At 50.6% G+C, this 16,403-nt stretch overlaps 1 protein-coding gene across 11 annotated transcripts in view; it reads right to left on the bottom strand.

Moving 5' to 3' along the window:
- The window catches only part of Ankrd44 (ankyrin repeat domain 44), a 248,629-nt gene that overhangs the window by 22,215 nt on the left and 210,011 nt on the right, over nucleotides 1-16,403 (bottom strand). For all 11 annotated transcript variants that reach the window (XM_013512080.1, XM_005373269.2, XM_013512083.1 and 8 more), the window contains 9 exons: nucleotides 13,366-13,567; nucleotides 9,811-9,898; nucleotides 8,811-8,928; nucleotides 6,867-7,083; nucleotides 4,420-4,507; nucleotides 3,484-3,567; nucleotides 2,304-2,449; nucleotides 1,796-1,878; nucleotides 70-152 (listed from right to left, as the gene is read on the bottom strand). In XM_013512080.1, the coding sequence (XP_013367534.1) occupies nucleotides 70-152; nucleotides 1,796-1,878; nucleotides 2,304-2,449; nucleotides 3,484-3,567; nucleotides 4,420-4,507; nucleotides 6,867-7,083; nucleotides 8,811-8,928; nucleotides 9,811-9,898; nucleotides 13,366-13,567 (1,109 nt within the window). The remainder of the gene's footprint in view (nucleotides 1-69; nucleotides 153-1,795; nucleotides 1,879-2,303; nucleotides 2,450-3,483; nucleotides 3,568-4,419; nucleotides 4,508-6,866; nucleotides 7,084-8,810; nucleotides 8,929-9,810; nucleotides 9,899-13,365; nucleotides 13,568-16,403) is intronic.

Genomic DNA, 16,403 nt, shown 5'->3' with positions numbered 1-16,403 from the left:
GGGGAAGGGTCTCAGATTCTGCTGGGTAATTGCTCCAGGCCAAAGGGGAACTTTTGCAGTCACACTTACGTCTGCAGTGCATTATTTTTGGCGTTAATAAGGCTCTCATCTTGTATCCTGTCAAGTATTAACAAGGCACATTTTTCATGACCCTAATAAAAAAAAAGAATAAGAAATATGAGACAGAGACACAGAAAAGTTCCTGGGTAATCACTTCATTATATTTGAAATTGAAAATAAATTTGTTCTGTCTAAAAACATTCTACAAGGCTATTTTCTGTGCATCTTTTTTTCTAAAAAGCAAATGGGCCCCAGATACTCTAAGTGCCTAAATACAGCCAATTAGGACTTGGTTAACATAAGTCTTTTCTAAAATATTCATACTTAATATGAATATTTCCAAGATCATTTTCAGAATTAATGTCCAGAGAGCTAAAGCAGATGGTAGTTTAGCTAGGTCAGCTGGTAAATTAAGAGCAGAGTCAGGAGGGCCCTTCAATCCTCCAACATTACTTTTTAAAAATCCATCAAGTCCCCACCTCCTCCTAATCCTCCCCTCAATTCCCATGTCAGTGACCTGTGCACCCTTGGAATTCCCACCACACCCCACCGTCGGGCTCCCTTAGCATTGCCAACCGCCTCACAAGCGAAGAGGCCCTGTCTCAGGGAAGTTCATTCTGCTCTTGTTCAACAGGACAAAGCACCCCTGGATCTTATGATAGTCGATGGTTTATAATTCAAAAAATTAATTGCAGAGCTCCTTTACGACTTGGAGCCTGGTGCCCTTTGAGGGGTCTTGGCTTCCTGAGCCCTTGCTAATCAAGAGCAAAGCAGCGCAGCATCATCTGGTGGTTAGAAATGCTGGCTCCCACACCCATCCAGGCCTAATCAGTCAGGATTTATATTTTAGCAAAGTCCCCACAGGGCTCATCTGCACAAAAAGTATGGAAAACACTGCACTTATGTTCCCTAAAATGCTACAACTTGAGGTGAACTTCATGAAACTGAGCTTGTGTGTGCGTGGTTTCCACGGGCTTCCCAGAGCATGAAGGGGGAAAACACCACCAATGAAAAAAGGCACGGCTGAGACTTGGGTGCCACCGGGTTGAGGAGACACCTGATATTTTAACGATGATGATAAAACTCAGCATCCCTGGTGCCCACTGGCATGATACTATAATGCCTCTGATAAAACCAGATGGACACGCACATATACGGATGCATGTACATGTATAGTGTCTTTAATGGGAGCAGGGACACAATCTCTTTACCACCCCCCACCACCACCAAACCCAACCACGTTCTTTGCATGGACTGTGCATGCGGAAGAAGGGAGTAGGGTAGAAATGTACACGGACATGTTGGCTTGTTTCACGGTAGAGTACATTGGGCTGTGTTATCATGATGCCTGTCTTTTAAGGGCATTAAAGCAAAATGAATGGAACTGCTTAATTCTACAAGCCCCATAACTAAGGTCCTGACCTGTGATCCGGTACCAAGCTGTGGCACTACCACTAGGAGACAGATAGAGCAGCCACATCAGTGCAGAAGGCCTGCAGCAAGAGTGTGACAGTGCCACGAGCAGCGTGTCCTCCTCACTTGTCTTGGTGAAGTATTGCCTCATCAACCTGGCGACCTCCCTTTCCTCCCCGCCTTTGATTCCACCCACAGTTGACAACAGCCTGGGAAGATGTGCACCTTCAGGAAGAACCACACTACAGACTTCCAGAATAGAGGGGTCCTCAGTGGTATTGTCACAACGCTAAGTAACAGTGCTTTCAATTTATTTACATACTTTACTACTAGCTAGGTGTAAGGGTGTGTTCAAGTCCTTATCCTTCACAGTCAGATCAGCCTGGGCGCTGTTCACCAAAATATCTACAGGAAAAGAAGACAGAGACTTAGACTCACTGCGCATCACATGCATTTTGAAGAAGTTGCATAAAAACAACCACATTTAAATCAGGACAGCTCACATAATTGTATTTCACGCTTTTAAAGAAAAAAGGAGCAACTTCTTGCCCCATTTGTTTCATCCAGATCCAAGACAGGCATTCAAATGTCTTTGTAGTTTCACTACTTCCACTTAAAATACTTCTGTCACTGCACTTCGTCTCTAAACATTGAGACATTTCACGGCAGGAAGCTTGGCAAGGACCGCCCCATCCAGGTTCCCGGAACAGGAAGTGACTGAGGAAACAGCAGCTGAAGGAAGGCTGCCTGTCACCCTTTTCCAGCCCGGGAGGCCCCAAGAATCCCAGCTGCTCCGTCCGGCCTTGCTTTGGCTCTGGGTCAGCACATACCTACAGCGCCCGCCTGCCCGTTCTCCGCGGCCATCATCAGCGCCGTCTTCCCCACGTTGTCCACGGCGTTCACCTGAGCGTTGTGTCGCAAAAGCAGCTGCAAGCAATCCACATGGTCCCTGAACGCTGCCGCATGCAGGGGGGTTCTGGAGGTGTCAAGCGAGTAGGGGTTTAGTTTCCTTTCAACCTGTTCTCTCTTTAATAACTGCCCGAGGAACGTGTGTGGATTGTCTAGGGTTTGGAAGGTCTCTGTTTGCAGAAATAATGGTCAAGACCCCTGGCAAAGCCTTTCGAGGCAGTCGCTGAAGTGTCCTCATGCAGAAAGAATGCTTTGGAGTGCGGGTGGAGCTTGTGGCGGCCCTGATTGAAATCAGCACTGATTTTGACTTCTCTCTCAACTTTGAGATGGAGACTCAAAATTAAGCCTTAAATTTGTAGGTAATTGGTTGAGCAAATAAAGATTTAAAAAGCCACATAACCTAACATGGACGTGTGACTCCTCTGAGAGGATGATTTGGCATTATTTATCAAACTGAAAAGCTATTGGCTTTTTAATCAAGTAATTCCACTCATAGGGCTTTATCTCCCAGATACACTTGATCACGTGTGCAGATTCAGAGAGGAGAATGTTTACTGGGCCACTCCTTTGAAATAGCCAAATATTGGAAGCCACCTAATTTTTCTTCAATTGAAGGCTGACTGACTGAATAAAATAGAGTGTATCCATTCAATAAAATAATATGCGCTTTAAAAAGAATGGGGTAGCGCTCACTTTGGCAGCACATATACTAAAAAGAATGTGGTAAATATGTATGTGCTGGCATGGAAATACTTCCAAGATCTACTAAAAGTAGAATACAGTTGTAAGTGGCTCATTTGCATAAAAAGAATACATATGTACATATTTATAGATGTTTATAGGCACACACAGCAAGTATTTAGGAGGAAATAGCATTTGGAGAGAACAGAGTACAGCAGCTGTCTCTATGCAAGGGGCTGGGGGTTCTCAGCAGAAAGGGAATTTTAAAGAACTATATACCCTTCGTGATATTTAACTTGAAAAAGTCACGCTCCTACAGGATGTTACTTTCTCAGTGGGGAAGATAGCTCGTTGCCTACTCTACAATGCAGAGCACAGACCAGGGCCCGAGGACCGGGCCTATGTCTCAGGGGCCCTTACCTGCCTCTGTCGTCTCTGCAGCTGACGATACTGGAATCGATGGCCCCCAGCAGCAGTGATGCACAGCTCTCATGATCATTTATTCTAAAGTGGAAATGGTTTCCATATGAAAATCTCACTCTTTGCCATACGGTCCCTCCTAGCTCACCGCCCTGAGCTTATATGTTCCCTCCTACCTCATCTCCCTTTCCCTTCTCCAGTGAAAAAGATACCACATATTTAACAGTCTCATGAACTTTTAGAAAATCAGGTGCACACATCTGTGGTGTGTGTCCACTGCATCCTTCTGGGACCTCTGCATACGCGTAGCTCAGTGCACACGAACAGCAGGACACCACCCAGGTGTACAGAGGACTGGAAAGATGCAGATTCCTCACCTTCTCAGTCATCTATTTTGTGCTTCTGCTATCAACCAACCAAGTGGCCAGTGTCCTGTGAAACCCACAGAACGTACAGACAAATAGCCCTCGGGTCGCGGGCAGGGCCAGCATGGGAGTCTTCCAGAACTCGAATAACCCTCTGACACTGGCTCGCCCAGGAGACCAGAGGAACAGTTAGATTCACAAAAGCAAGACTCGTCAGAAGCCACTGAGGGAGGGTGACAAACGTGCAGAGACCTCCTGGGAGCAAACGTCTTTCTAACCAGCACAGCAGACTGCTGTGGACCCTGGCTTATTTTCAGAATCTGGCAGACAACAGGAGCTGTACACTCTGGGAAATGCCCCCTCAGCCACCCTCCCTGGGGACAGTGGCAAGTCACAGGGAGCTCCTGGGAAATCCATAGTGTGCAAGACCACACTTTGCTAGCAGAACTACTTGTCTTAGGCAGCAAAATGGAGTGCTTTAGTCTTAGCTGTAATCTGAAAGCTCTCTCCTTCCCTGAAAGGCCATGTTTCTATCTATGGCACGGTGAGCTGATGTGGCACGTTTACTTACATTGCACAGTGGAGAGGCGTGAAGGGGTTACCCACAAACGTGCGGAAACATTTTTGCTCCAAAAGTACCTCTATACAGCTTTCATTACCTGCAAAGCATCAAAGGAACTTAGAGATTTTGCAGGAAAGACATTTTATTTCACACAGTCTGGTTTTATTTTTTTCATTCAGCGTTGAATTCTAGCTTACAAATTTTCCTGAACTGGCTGAATATCCATTCTCTGTGGGACAAGATTAACAAAATGCCAAAATGTTATTAACTAGGCTCACAGGTGTTCGGAGGCATAATGAACAGACCGAAGGATGAAGGCCATATGGCGTGGGGGAGAAGACCCCTTGTCGGCTAGCAGAGCGGGTTCCACATTGCGCTCAGCTCTGGATAGAGAGATGCTGGTACAGATGGCCCCAGGAAATACAGCTGTCACCCCACAAAGAGCTTTACCTACACTACAAACCCCCTGGAGATGGGGAAGTGGATTAGCAGGAATAGTATTGGGGATGATGCAAGTAGAAAGGCTTGACTCTAAAATGTTATCTGTTTTAAACAATACTGGGCACATAGTAGGTGCCCAGTAAATACTTTTAATAAATAGATGAATTGATGTGAAAAATTATTTTTAACAGAAGGACATTTGGCTTCTCAATCAACTGAATTTGAATTAAGTAATTCAAAGGTCCCACCTCCCAGGACTTATGACATGGCCTGAGGCAACTTTCTTGGGAGAGCCTCGGTTTCCCGTCTGTATAGAAAGCTGGACTCGTAGTCCCGCCCTGCCCACATAACAGGACGGTGTGAGCTTTAACTCCGAGAAGGACCTGAGGTGGTGATGAAGCGCTGTACCCGTGTGAGGCAGGAAGGCGCTGCTATTTGGCTTTGGAATACAGACTGGTGTCCTGGGTCCTCTTCTTGGCCGAACTCAGAGCTAATTTAATGAAAGTTCCCTTACAACCTACCTCAGAATTATGAAGACTGGGCAACTTAAAATATTAAAACACAAAGAAAACTTTTCTTTGGAGAGCCAGTTGCTACAGCTTTCAGGAGGATGGAGAATCCCGGAAGGAATGCGCACAAGCAGCCCCTAGCAGGCGGGTGACAGGGTCTCTGCACCCGGCATCCCTCATTAGTATGAATCCCCCAAAGGACCCGGCTCTGTGCAGCATCTGCACGCACGACTCGGAGGGTGGGGGCCCGGGAATCCACGCCGAGTCCGTGCAGGCGGGCTGGGGTTACTGAACTCCGTTACTGATCAACCTCACTGTTTCCAATGAGGGGGTTCTGAGATGCGAGTGGGGACCTCGGAGCTGGAGGAGGCTCCTGGCAGGAGGAACTGCTCGGGACAGGGCTGCCCCTCTGCCCCTGCTGTCCTAAGAGCCCTGGGGACGGACGGACCCCATCCATGCCCGGGCAGGAGGTGGCCTACGGCAGGTCTCACAGCACCCTTCTCCCACAGGTTCTCCATAACCAGCGAGGTCATGGCTTTACAGTAAAGGGGCAAGAGGGCCCTGGCCCATTTTAGGTAAAAAATCACCCTCTCCCAGTGCTGGGGAGGAAGCAAGGTCAAGAATAAGTAGACAATTTGGCTCCTCTTGTCAAGGCAGAATCAATGAAAAAGAAGAATCAATGAAATTCAAGGCAAGGCCTTAAATCAAAACGTTTCCTAGAATTAATATCCACAGTTTCCAACTTAAAGCTTTTAATAGAATTTAAAATGGACGAATAAACTCAGAGTGAGACGCATATACGGAGAAATACATATATAATCCGATGGGGAGGAGACCTTCTGAAGCAGGACTGGGAGCTGGACACCAGGAAAGACAGAGCTGACTGATTCCACTACGTCTGAGCTCCAAATGTCTGCGTGGAAAAGACACCGTGCACGGGAACAGAAACGCCTGCAATGCACAGGAGGCTCACAGTGCCAAGGCCTGGTCGTCCTCTCCACCCGGGAGAGAAGACAAACAACTCAGCAGGAAAATGGTGAGCAAGGAAGAAAAGTAATTTCCAGAGGAAACACAAATAGCCAAAAACTATGCTACTAGATAGGAAAATGCACGTTGACACTATGAGATACCTTTCCAAGCTTTCAAACTGATACCACTCCAGGCTGGCAAAACTGTGGGAAAGAATTCTCATCTCTGCATGTTCGGTGGAGGAATGACGATACCCTTTTCGTAGGGTGATGCAGTATAACATTAAAATGAACAAAAACACGCAGGACTCTGGCTGAAGAAAACATTCTGCCGGATCAGAGGCCGATGCCCCACGCAGGGCTGTAAGCTCTGACGAGGACTTAGATGTTACTGATTAACCACAGGGTTAAGGTATGGGTGACGGGGAGGCAGGAAGCCAAGCGACAGACCAGCCAACCTGACAGCGCCCAGGGCCCTGCCCTCGGGCAGCCTGGACACCGCGGAATGCCTGGGGCCCGTGTGTCGGGCAGGACTCACCGTTGTAGCAGGCCCAGTGCAGGGGCGTGTAGCCCTGGCTGTCCCGCAGGCAGCAGTCCTCCTCGGCCAGGGCCAGCTGCAGCAGCTCGCTCAGCCACGTGGCGTGGCCCCGGGCAGCGGCATAGTGCAAGGGCGTCCGCCCCCGGAAGTCCCTGCAGAGCACCGACACCTCCTGCTCCAGCAGCATCTGCACACACTCCTCGTGTCCCGTCATGATCTGGGCGTGGCGAGAAGCACAGGGAGACTTCAGAGGGGGCTGACTCGGGGCAGAGCCGGGGCTGGGGACAGGACATCCCTGGGGAGCCTCCCGGCGGGGAAGTCTGAGGATGCCGGCGCCAAGGCAACGTCACTGACTGCAGACACAGCCGCGGTGGTACCACGACGCTGTAGAACGTGCGGGCTTTAGACTCAGGAAGACAGGAGAAAGTCCTGCCCTCCCCCGCCCCTCAACACGCGCCACCTCTCACTTCCTAGCAGCTGGGAAGGACACATGAGGCCCCAAAGCTGGGCGTGTGCTGGAGTCGTGTCATGTAGACACGACTTGACACAGGCCGGAAGGCACAGCCCGGGACACCCCGGCTCTGTGTCCAGCAGGTGCAGCCAGTCGCCGTCCTGAGGACGGCAGGCTCCGTGACACAGCACCAAGGACTTGTGTGCCTGAAGAGCCCACCAGAAAAGGTACAGCAAAAATGCCAGGGGTCGGGAACATCTCACTCCGCGGTAGCGCGTGAGGCCATCGCTGCGTACGAAAGGCCTTTACGCGGCACGCACGCGTCTGGGCCCCGGCCTGCGGCTCGGCTCACAGGATGCGCCTACGGAGCAGCAACCAGGGTTGTGACAAGGACCTCGCAAAGCTCCTCTCGCTCTCACATATTGTCCCCAAAGAGCAATTTCACTTCTGCCTTTAGTTTCTTTGACATGTTTTAAAAATAGTTCAACAGATAAATACGCAGACTTGCCATAGAATACGTACTTTGGCGTCATTTGTAATACACAACAATTAGAGACAGCGCAATGAGCACTCCAGGAGGCGGAGGCAGCAGGGTCACAAGTTCGAGCCCCGCTGGGGGAATTTAGTGAGATGCAGCCTCAAAATAAAAAATAAAAACAGCTGGGGAGGTAGCTCAGTGCAAACCCTGGGTTCAATTTCCAGTACTGAAAAAAAAAAAAGAAGGGAGGGAGGAAGAGAGGGGGAGAAAAAAAGGAAGGAGGGAAGGAAGGAAAGAAAGGAGGAAGGAGGGACAGGGAGAGGAAGGAAAGAAACAACAGAGAAGGGGAGGGAGGAGAAAAGAAAACAGGAAGGAAGAAGGAAAGGAGGGAGGAAGGAAAGGAGGGAGGAAGGAGGGAACAAAAACTCAAAACCAGGTCTCCACCGAGGCGAATTGATACCTGTACATTAGAGGAGCATTAGAAGTGACAGTGCAGAAAAAATACTTCATGCTATGGAGAAAAGACCTTTGATTTATAATGAGAGAAAAAAAAAACAGGTTCCAAATAGAATCTTCAGTGTTCTTTTTTTGGAAGCTTAAAGCAGATCCATGCACAAAGAGAATGGAGATACACACACACCAAAAGCCATTATCTCCAGGGGGTATGATTGCTGGTGATTGCAATTTTCTTCCTCCGTGCTTTTAAAACGTCGTTTTGCAAATTCTCCATAATGCACATAACACACATGCACCCTGCAATCAGAAAGCAGAGCCGGCCCCACCCACAGCAGGCGCCCACATGCTTCTGTTCTCAGGCAGCGCGGGACCCCAGGAGCAGGGCCTGCGGGTGCTGTCCAGTTCTGCCTTCTGCAGGGACCGCTGCCACTGCCTTCCTTTCTGACTGGCTGAGGCGGGCTGGCTGGCTGGTGAAACCACTTTTTTTTTTTGCCTAAAAATTCACATAGGGAGCGAGCAGAAGCAAGCTTGGGTGAGGCAAGGGGAGAGCAGCACGTACCCCTCGGTGTAGGGCTGTGCACCCCATGATGTCCACAGCATCCACGTTTGCCTCCTTCTCCAGGAGCAGTGAGACTGCGTCGACGTGTCCGTATGCAACGGCAAGCATCAGAGGCGTTCTAGGGAGAGAGACACACAGGCTTCTGGGGAAATCTGAAAAATACTCCAGTGGGAGATCGCTCCCTTTTGATCTTCTGCATCCTGACTTGCGGCAGGACCCAGGCACCCATTCTAAGGGTGCTGTGGGACAAGCCACAGGGTGGCCCAGGGGGGGCTCCCTGTCCAAGCACCCCTGCTAATCCGTCATTTCCAGCGCTCTGTGGCACTGACTCGGGTCGTGGGCAGGCAGTGTGCATGCAGGGCGGCCCGAGCACACAGCACCGCACGCCGGACTCTTGCCCAGGACTTGATCTGAGTGAGACCCCGCGCCCTGCAGAACAGCGCACAGCTCGGGGGAGAGGATGCAGCGGGGATCTCAGGTCGGGTGCAGGGCCGGGCTGCACACGCCTGTGCACCTGGGCGGTCGCTAGTGTCCACCCTGGACTTCCTGACGGTAAGTCGGGAATGTGAGACTGTGGGGTAGAGAACAGCGAAAAGACGGAAAATGCGTTGAAAAGTCAAGCCCAAGGAAGGGATAAAAGTTGGAAGGACTTTTAGTGCTGGAGTCTTAGAGCCTGTCCCATTGCGTTATTAATTTAAAAGGGGAATTTAAAAGCTTCAGGAGAGGACAAAGACGTGAAGAAGGGGAACAAAAGGGAACATAAAAAAGGGCCGGGAGCCACGGCCACAGCCAGAAGAAAGTGACTCTTCCTCCAGACGCTCACGGCCACCCCTGCAGCGTTTCCTGCACCTGCTCTGGCCCTGCGTCCTCGGGCCCTTGCCGGGGCCCTGGCCCCACCCGCACCCCCGATCTCAGCAGTCGGCCTCGGCAGGGCCCCACCACCCAGCCCCTCTCCCTGGCTACCGAAACGTCAGCCCGAGGGCGGCGCGAGATCACTTACTGTCCTTTGGCATCTTTCACGTCCACCACTTCCGGGTTGTCCGCGATTTCTAGCAACAGCCGCAAACACAGGGTGTGTCCGTTGATAACTGAAAACGAAAATAACGGACATTCTCTTTAGCGGGCCGGCGCACACCGCCCAACCAGAGGGACCGCGCGGCTGTGACCGCCGCTGCCGGCAGGTGCCCGGGTTTGCAGGCCCCGTGAACTGGCCTCTCCCTCTTTCTTCCTCCCAGGGCCTGCTGAGCGTCACCCGCCTCCCGCTGCCCTGGGAGGGAGCTTTCCTGGAAGGTGACGTCCTTTCTCATCACTGCAGCGGGCTGATGGGTGTCCTCGCTTGTCAGCCCCTCCTGCTCCTCTAAGGGAGTCGTGCACCTCCATGACTCCCGCGTGCCTTCTTCCTCCAGCCCCTTTCAAGGAGGAGACAGAAGGGACCGGGGACAGTCTGGGAGGGGCGGGGCAGAGGGACGAAGGGGTGGGGAGAAGGGAGCGGGACAGGCCTGCCTCTTCTTCCTGTCCTGCAGCCACGTTCTCACTGATCAGCGGTGGTGTAAAGCAGAACGTGGAGCCACACAGGTGCCCATGACCCACAGGCACACGGCTCACTGGCGACGACCCTGACCCTCGGGAGACGCGGGGACCGTGCCCCGCGGTGTCCCGGTGTCCCGCAGACTGTGCTACCCTCCCCCCGCAGGACCTCCAGGCTGCTGCAAGCGAAGCTCCCACTCCTGCCCTCCTCTCCTCTCCCCTCCTCCTCTGTCCTCCTCTTCCCTTCTCCTTTCCTTCCCTCTTCTCTACTTCCTTCTCCTCTCCTCTCTCCTCTTCCCCTCCTCGAGCTGGGTCAGGTGTCCTTCTGCCAGCCCCCTCCTGATCGGCGGCCTCGGAAGTGGACAGGAAATGGGGCCTGAGTGCAGTGTCCCTGAGGCCCCAGTGTGCACCCAGGACAAGGCTTCTTTGGTGGGGGGGTACGGACATCCCAGTGTTGACCCCTGGGCCGAGGAAGGCACCTTCCTCCAGTGGACCCTCCAAAAACCTCCCCACGGGCCGCGCTGCCCACTGGGGGCAAGGGAGAACAAGCACCCCACAACTCCAGGCGTGACCACTCTCGTCTCTGAGCAGGGCCACAGCTGATGCCCTGGCCGTGGCCGTGGCGCGAGCAGGGCACAGACGTGGCTGAGCCAGGCCAACAAAGCTCTTCCCACGCTGCGCGGCACGGTCGTTTTCCCCGCTCACCAGGCCTGCGGGAACGCCCACCTCATCCGCGCGGTTTGCTGGGGATGGGAGGTGTTAGGAGTAGCCACGTTCTCCCACCGCTCAGATGAAGACAGGACAGTGGCCCCACTTCGCAGGTGCTTTCAGCTCGTTCTCAGCAATGTTCCACTGAGGCAGCTCCTCTCAGGAGGAAACTTTGCGGGTTGGAGTTATAGGTGAGATGTGATCGCTGCCTTTGTTTTGTATTTTTTTGTTTTAAAATTGTACTGAGTCTGCTACCACTGTTGGAATGTGCAGAGTTTAATGTATGCCTGCACGGAAATAACTATGGAAAGACTGACGGCTAACCAGTCCTGGTGGTATGGTTATAAAGGAGGAGGAAGTGTGTCTGGACCAACTCCTCCTTCTGTATCAATGTGGTAGTCTTTAAATGCTCATAATTACAATAGTTCCAAAGCTATTTGATTTTTGGCTAAACGTAAGGAGAAAGAAATCATCTAAGTTTATGTCACTCACCTACTGTATTGGGCAGCAAAATGATTTCTGTAATTACGTTCTTTTTCGACAGTAGCTTTCTGAACTTAGCTAACAGCACTCTGGAAGATTTAAATTCCCCTTAGAGTAGAAGTGTAGCCAAATTTAAATTCTCATTGGCTTTCCCCGCAGCTGACTTCCAGCAGAAAGATGTCACACCTCTAGCTGTGCCCTGCCAGGCCAGCTTTGTCTCAAACTCAGCCTTCCCTGGCCGAGTGACAGCCCTGTGACTCCCTGCGACTGTCCTGTGACTGCCCCCATATCCTTCTGTGCCCACCCCCTAACCTCCATCCCGGCTGCTGTTCCCCAGTCTCCAAGGGCTTGAGACAGTGAAATTGGCCTCACAAATCCCCTGAAGAAGATGCTGGGTAAGCACATCCTCAAATCGTAGGCCACAGCCTCGCAGAGCAGACATTTTGTGAAGTCAAGGACAGCCGTCTTTTTCATGAATGGCTCTCGGACAGCCACACAGAGTGAGACCTCTCGGCCACCAGGAGGCGCCCTGGGACCACACCTACATCACAGTGGCAAATACGTGACAGTGACAGTTCCTCATTGTTCACCTGTTGGCAAGGGCGGTCTCCACACCCAGACAGGCCCTGGGCAACAGTCAGGAGTCACCGGCCACAAAGCAGAGTGACTTCCTTAGGGATGGGCAACGAATCTTAAAAAGGGAGAACAAATTTGAACTTTATAATAATATCAAGAATGCCTATGGAGCGAAAGGATTCCATATGATAGGAAATGAGAATTTATAATTCAGTCACAGCAACCACTCTGACCTCATGGCTAAAGTTTCTTTCCAGCAACAATCACTTCTAGGCAGTCAGGCAAAAGCCAGGTTGTGTGTGTGTGTGTGTTTTTAATCTTTGCATTGTATCTCTTCTGTGGCTTTTAAGAAAAGGAATGCAGACGGAAATACTGCTACAAGATCTATCATTCCTAGAAAGATTTCTCAAAAGTTACAAGAATCACAAAGTCTTTTTGAAAACTGTTCTCACTCTTTTGCTTCTCAATGCAACCGTATTTCACTGTGTGTGTCAGTGACGAAATTTCAGTCCACGGTCGGCGGGCTCGAAGGCAGGATCGCTGTTAGACAGTTATTTGTCTTTACAAACACTACCAACTCCCTCCTCAAAGGCTGACAGCCTCGGATTTCCTGGGCCCAAAGGTATTTACACCTCAGCTGAACCAGAAACTCTTCGAGGTTACCTCTATACCTGTTTCTACATCTACAAGTGTCTTTAGGTAGTTTTTCATATGCACTGGAGGAAAATCCCAGAAAAGAGAAATTACTGAACTTTTTCTATATCCAAATATTTTTTAAAGATCTCTATTTTTGGGCCAGGGATATAGCTCAGTGGCACGGCACCTGTCTGGCAAGCTCAAGGTCTTAGGTTCGATTCCTGGTTCCAAAAAAAAAATCTCTGTTTTTGCATCTGATGCACGAGGAATCAGAGCCAAAGCTAAGAGCGTGAGTTAGGCTGGCAGGATGATGTGCTGACAGGATCCCTCACACGAAACAGACCTGAAACACCACTCACGCTTCACTTTAATGGCACGAGGTCTGGTCCATGGACAAGCGTGCCCTTTGTTCGGAAAGTTTCGCTGAAGTCGTTAGCCAGAGGCTCTGAGCTCTCTCCTGAGTGGAGAAGAAGGCTGAGGGCATTTGGCCAAAGGCAACACCAGTCCCCGCCCAAGGGAGGGAGGTGGTCAGAGGCATGATGGAAGCGTGTCATGAATGCAGTGTGAAGAAAACAGGTACTTAAAGAACAGGGAGGCAGGGAAACGCAGCCAGGGCCAGACCTACCTGAGGCATGCAGAGGGGTTCTCTTGGTCACGCTGTCTTTCACAAAGATGGAGGCGCCCTGGTTGACAAGAGCTTCCACACACTCTGTGTGCCCCTTGAAGGCGGCCAGGTCCAGGGCGGTGCGGCCTTTCTCGTCCCTGATGTCCAGGTCCACCAGTGTCTGCAGGAGGACTTCCAAGGCTTGATGGTGCCCATTGTAGGCCTGCGGGGGAGAAGGCAGTGAGCCGGGCACACGAGTGTGCCCACGCAGCAGTGCACAGGAGGCTGGGCTTCTCAGGCCACGAAAGAGAACGCTCCCAAGGGCACAACCGGAAAGACACCTGACAGCCGGGCGTAGCGCACGCCTGTGATCCCAGCACTCAGAAGGCTGAGGCAGGAGGATCACTGTGAGTTCGAGGTCAGCCTGAACTGCACAGCAAGACCCTGTCTCAAAAAAAACGGACATAGACTCACTGCTGACAACAGGCAAGAAGAGTGTTAGACTGAAAACCACCATTCCCAAACCTCACAATTGCATAGTGAATTTCTTCATGTTCTTTCTGTTTTGTCAGATAATTTGCTCCAGTGCACTCGTTTCATTCATATATTTTTATATTTCTATCCATCAATTGAATCATCTAATACAGACAAACAGCTGCATGAATTAACACATCCCTCTGCCGGTGTCCATTCAGTCCTAACTGCATATCAAACAATAACATGGGGGACTTTCCAGGAGGCTTTTCTGTTAGCAAAACTAGGGAACGCCATTGCTGAAGCCATCACTGACTCTGGGGGACAACAGAGGCAGGGGAGCCTTCCTTTGCAGCCCAGCACGTGGCTGACTAACCGCGTGACCTTCCCCGGGAGTCTTGACGGCACTGAGCATCCGTGTCCCTGCGGATACAATGGGAGCCATAGAGCTGCCTCCCAGGGTTGCTGGGAGGAAAAGAGACGTGCTACACAGGCTTTGTGCCACATCTCGTGTGTAGCTGATGCTTTTCCTTCCCTCCTTTATTTCTTCCACTGATTCTAATGAAGCCAGAGGCTGAGTTGTAATATACGCCACGTATGCACAGATCTATCATGAGGTGCTACGTTAGGACCCCTCTCCATGTCACTAAAAAACAAGACTGAAAGCCTGAAAGATGATTTTTATTCCATCTGTGAGGTAAAAAATACTATAAGCTTGCCCCAACACACCCACCATACACCCCCTACACACACAGGTGCGTGTGCGCACAGACACACACACGGAAGAGCACCCTGAAAATAAAAGGGGAGAAAATGGGTTGGAAGGAGGGTAAAGAAAGAAACAGACAGGAAAAGCCTGTCCCCAGGCCTCTGGCAAAGTCCCCTGCATATTTAATTTTTCACTGTAGCTGTGATTCAAGTTTCAGTTTATTTGAAAAAAGGCTTTGCACAAAGGATTAATTTCCTTAATATAAAAAGAGCTCTTAGAAGCCATTTTGAAACTAGGAAAAAGTGTCAAGGGTATAAAAAAGCCAACAGACACAAAGAAGAACTATGTAGAATTTTCAAGTACTATTTTTCAACTCCCAGATTGGCAATAATTAGAAAGTTGGGTCCCATCTAATATTAGTTACAACTGTGAACAAAGCAATCTGATAAGTGTTGGTGGGAGTGCAGACGGGTGTGACATTCGTGGAGGGTGATTTGACAGTATCTATCAAAGATGTTTAAAAAGGAGCTCAGGTGCAGGCAGCATACATAGCTTGACCTCATTGATATCAACAGCAAATATGCATGTACACGCACACACATCTATTCTTATATATATTTTTATATTCACAGAAAATTTTACAAGGATACAGAAGAACATATTAGTAATGCTTTGCCTTGAACAAGGAGAAAGACATATGGACTTTTTTCATCTTATCTTTTTAAAGTGATTCAAATATTTTCCCCTGAGTATACGCTAACAACAAAAGCTAGATTTAAAAGAATCAATAGGAGTTAGAGTACTAATACATTTTTAAAAATTCTTGTGACTTTTTTTGTTAACGCTCAGGGCCATTTTACATATAAAACCTCTGCATTCTACAGAGCATGTACTGCAGTGACCCATGTGCTAATGACTCCCGTCTAGATCTGCATCTCCAATGACCTCTTGGTTTTCCACCTAAGCGTCCCGCAGGCTTTCTATCCTGACTTCTGACTTTGCTTCCCCAAACCTGCCCTGTCTGCAGCCGTCTCAGGGAAGACTATTCCAGGTGCGCAGGCCTCAAACCGTGGCGTCATCCTTGTCTTACCTCCTCTTGAGCCCAAGTCGATCGCTCTGAACATGCTTCCAGGACCGGGGGGCAGGTGGTGCTGGAAACTCTCCCCCATGTTTTCATGTCCCGCCCTGGAGGGCAGTGATCTGCGTCCCTGTCCAGCTCACACAGAGGCGTCGTGCAGCCAGCAGTGGACTCCCCACGCCACTTCCAAGACCTCTACTCACGGTCTCTACTCTTCCTTTACAATCTGTCCAGAGTCAGCAGCTTCTCACCACAAAAGCATCCCCTCCCAGCCTTGCTCCCTGGGAATTATTGCTGGGCCAGCAACCCCATGAAACCTTGCAAGACCCAGCTTGGATCACGCACTGCTTGCTTAAGGGAAGCCGATAGTGTCTTCCCTCCTGGGTGACACAGTGCAGAGCTTCCGAGCAGTCGGGCCCTCAGCAGTGGGGCCTCCCCTGACTCGGATGCAGCCACACCCAGCCGGGCGGCTCTTCCCCCTCTGCCTGGAAGGCTCTGCCCAGCCAGGATGGCTTGCCTGGGACTTCTCAAACACCCTTTCCCAGGGTGGCTCCCCAGGGCAGCCTCTGTGAAATGGCCCTCACTCTCTGTGGAGGACACCTGGATGGCTCTCCTTGAAAGAAGAGCAGTCATCTCCATCTGGACTAAACCTGGCCACGTTTCCACGTACTGATGTGCGCAGAGCTGGCTGGAACTTTTCCTTATCTCTTCAATTGGCTTTAAGCAATGCAGATCGGTCCAGCCAAGGTGCTGATGTGTAGTCTTTGAAGCAAGGGGACAGGGCAGTGTTGCCCCCCA

Source organism: Chinchilla lanigera, unplaced genomic scaffold (assembly GCF_000276665.1).
Source record: "Chinchilla lanigera isolate Chin_1 unplaced genomic scaffold, ChiLan1.0 scaffold00002, whole genome shotgun sequence".
In the NCBI taxonomy this organism is placed as follows: Eukaryota; Metazoa; Chordata; class Mammalia; order Rodentia; family Chinchillidae; genus Chinchilla; species Chinchilla lanigera.
The sequence above is the reverse complement of the archived record's forward strand: the minus strand, read 5'-3'. Positions and strand labels throughout refer to the sequence as shown.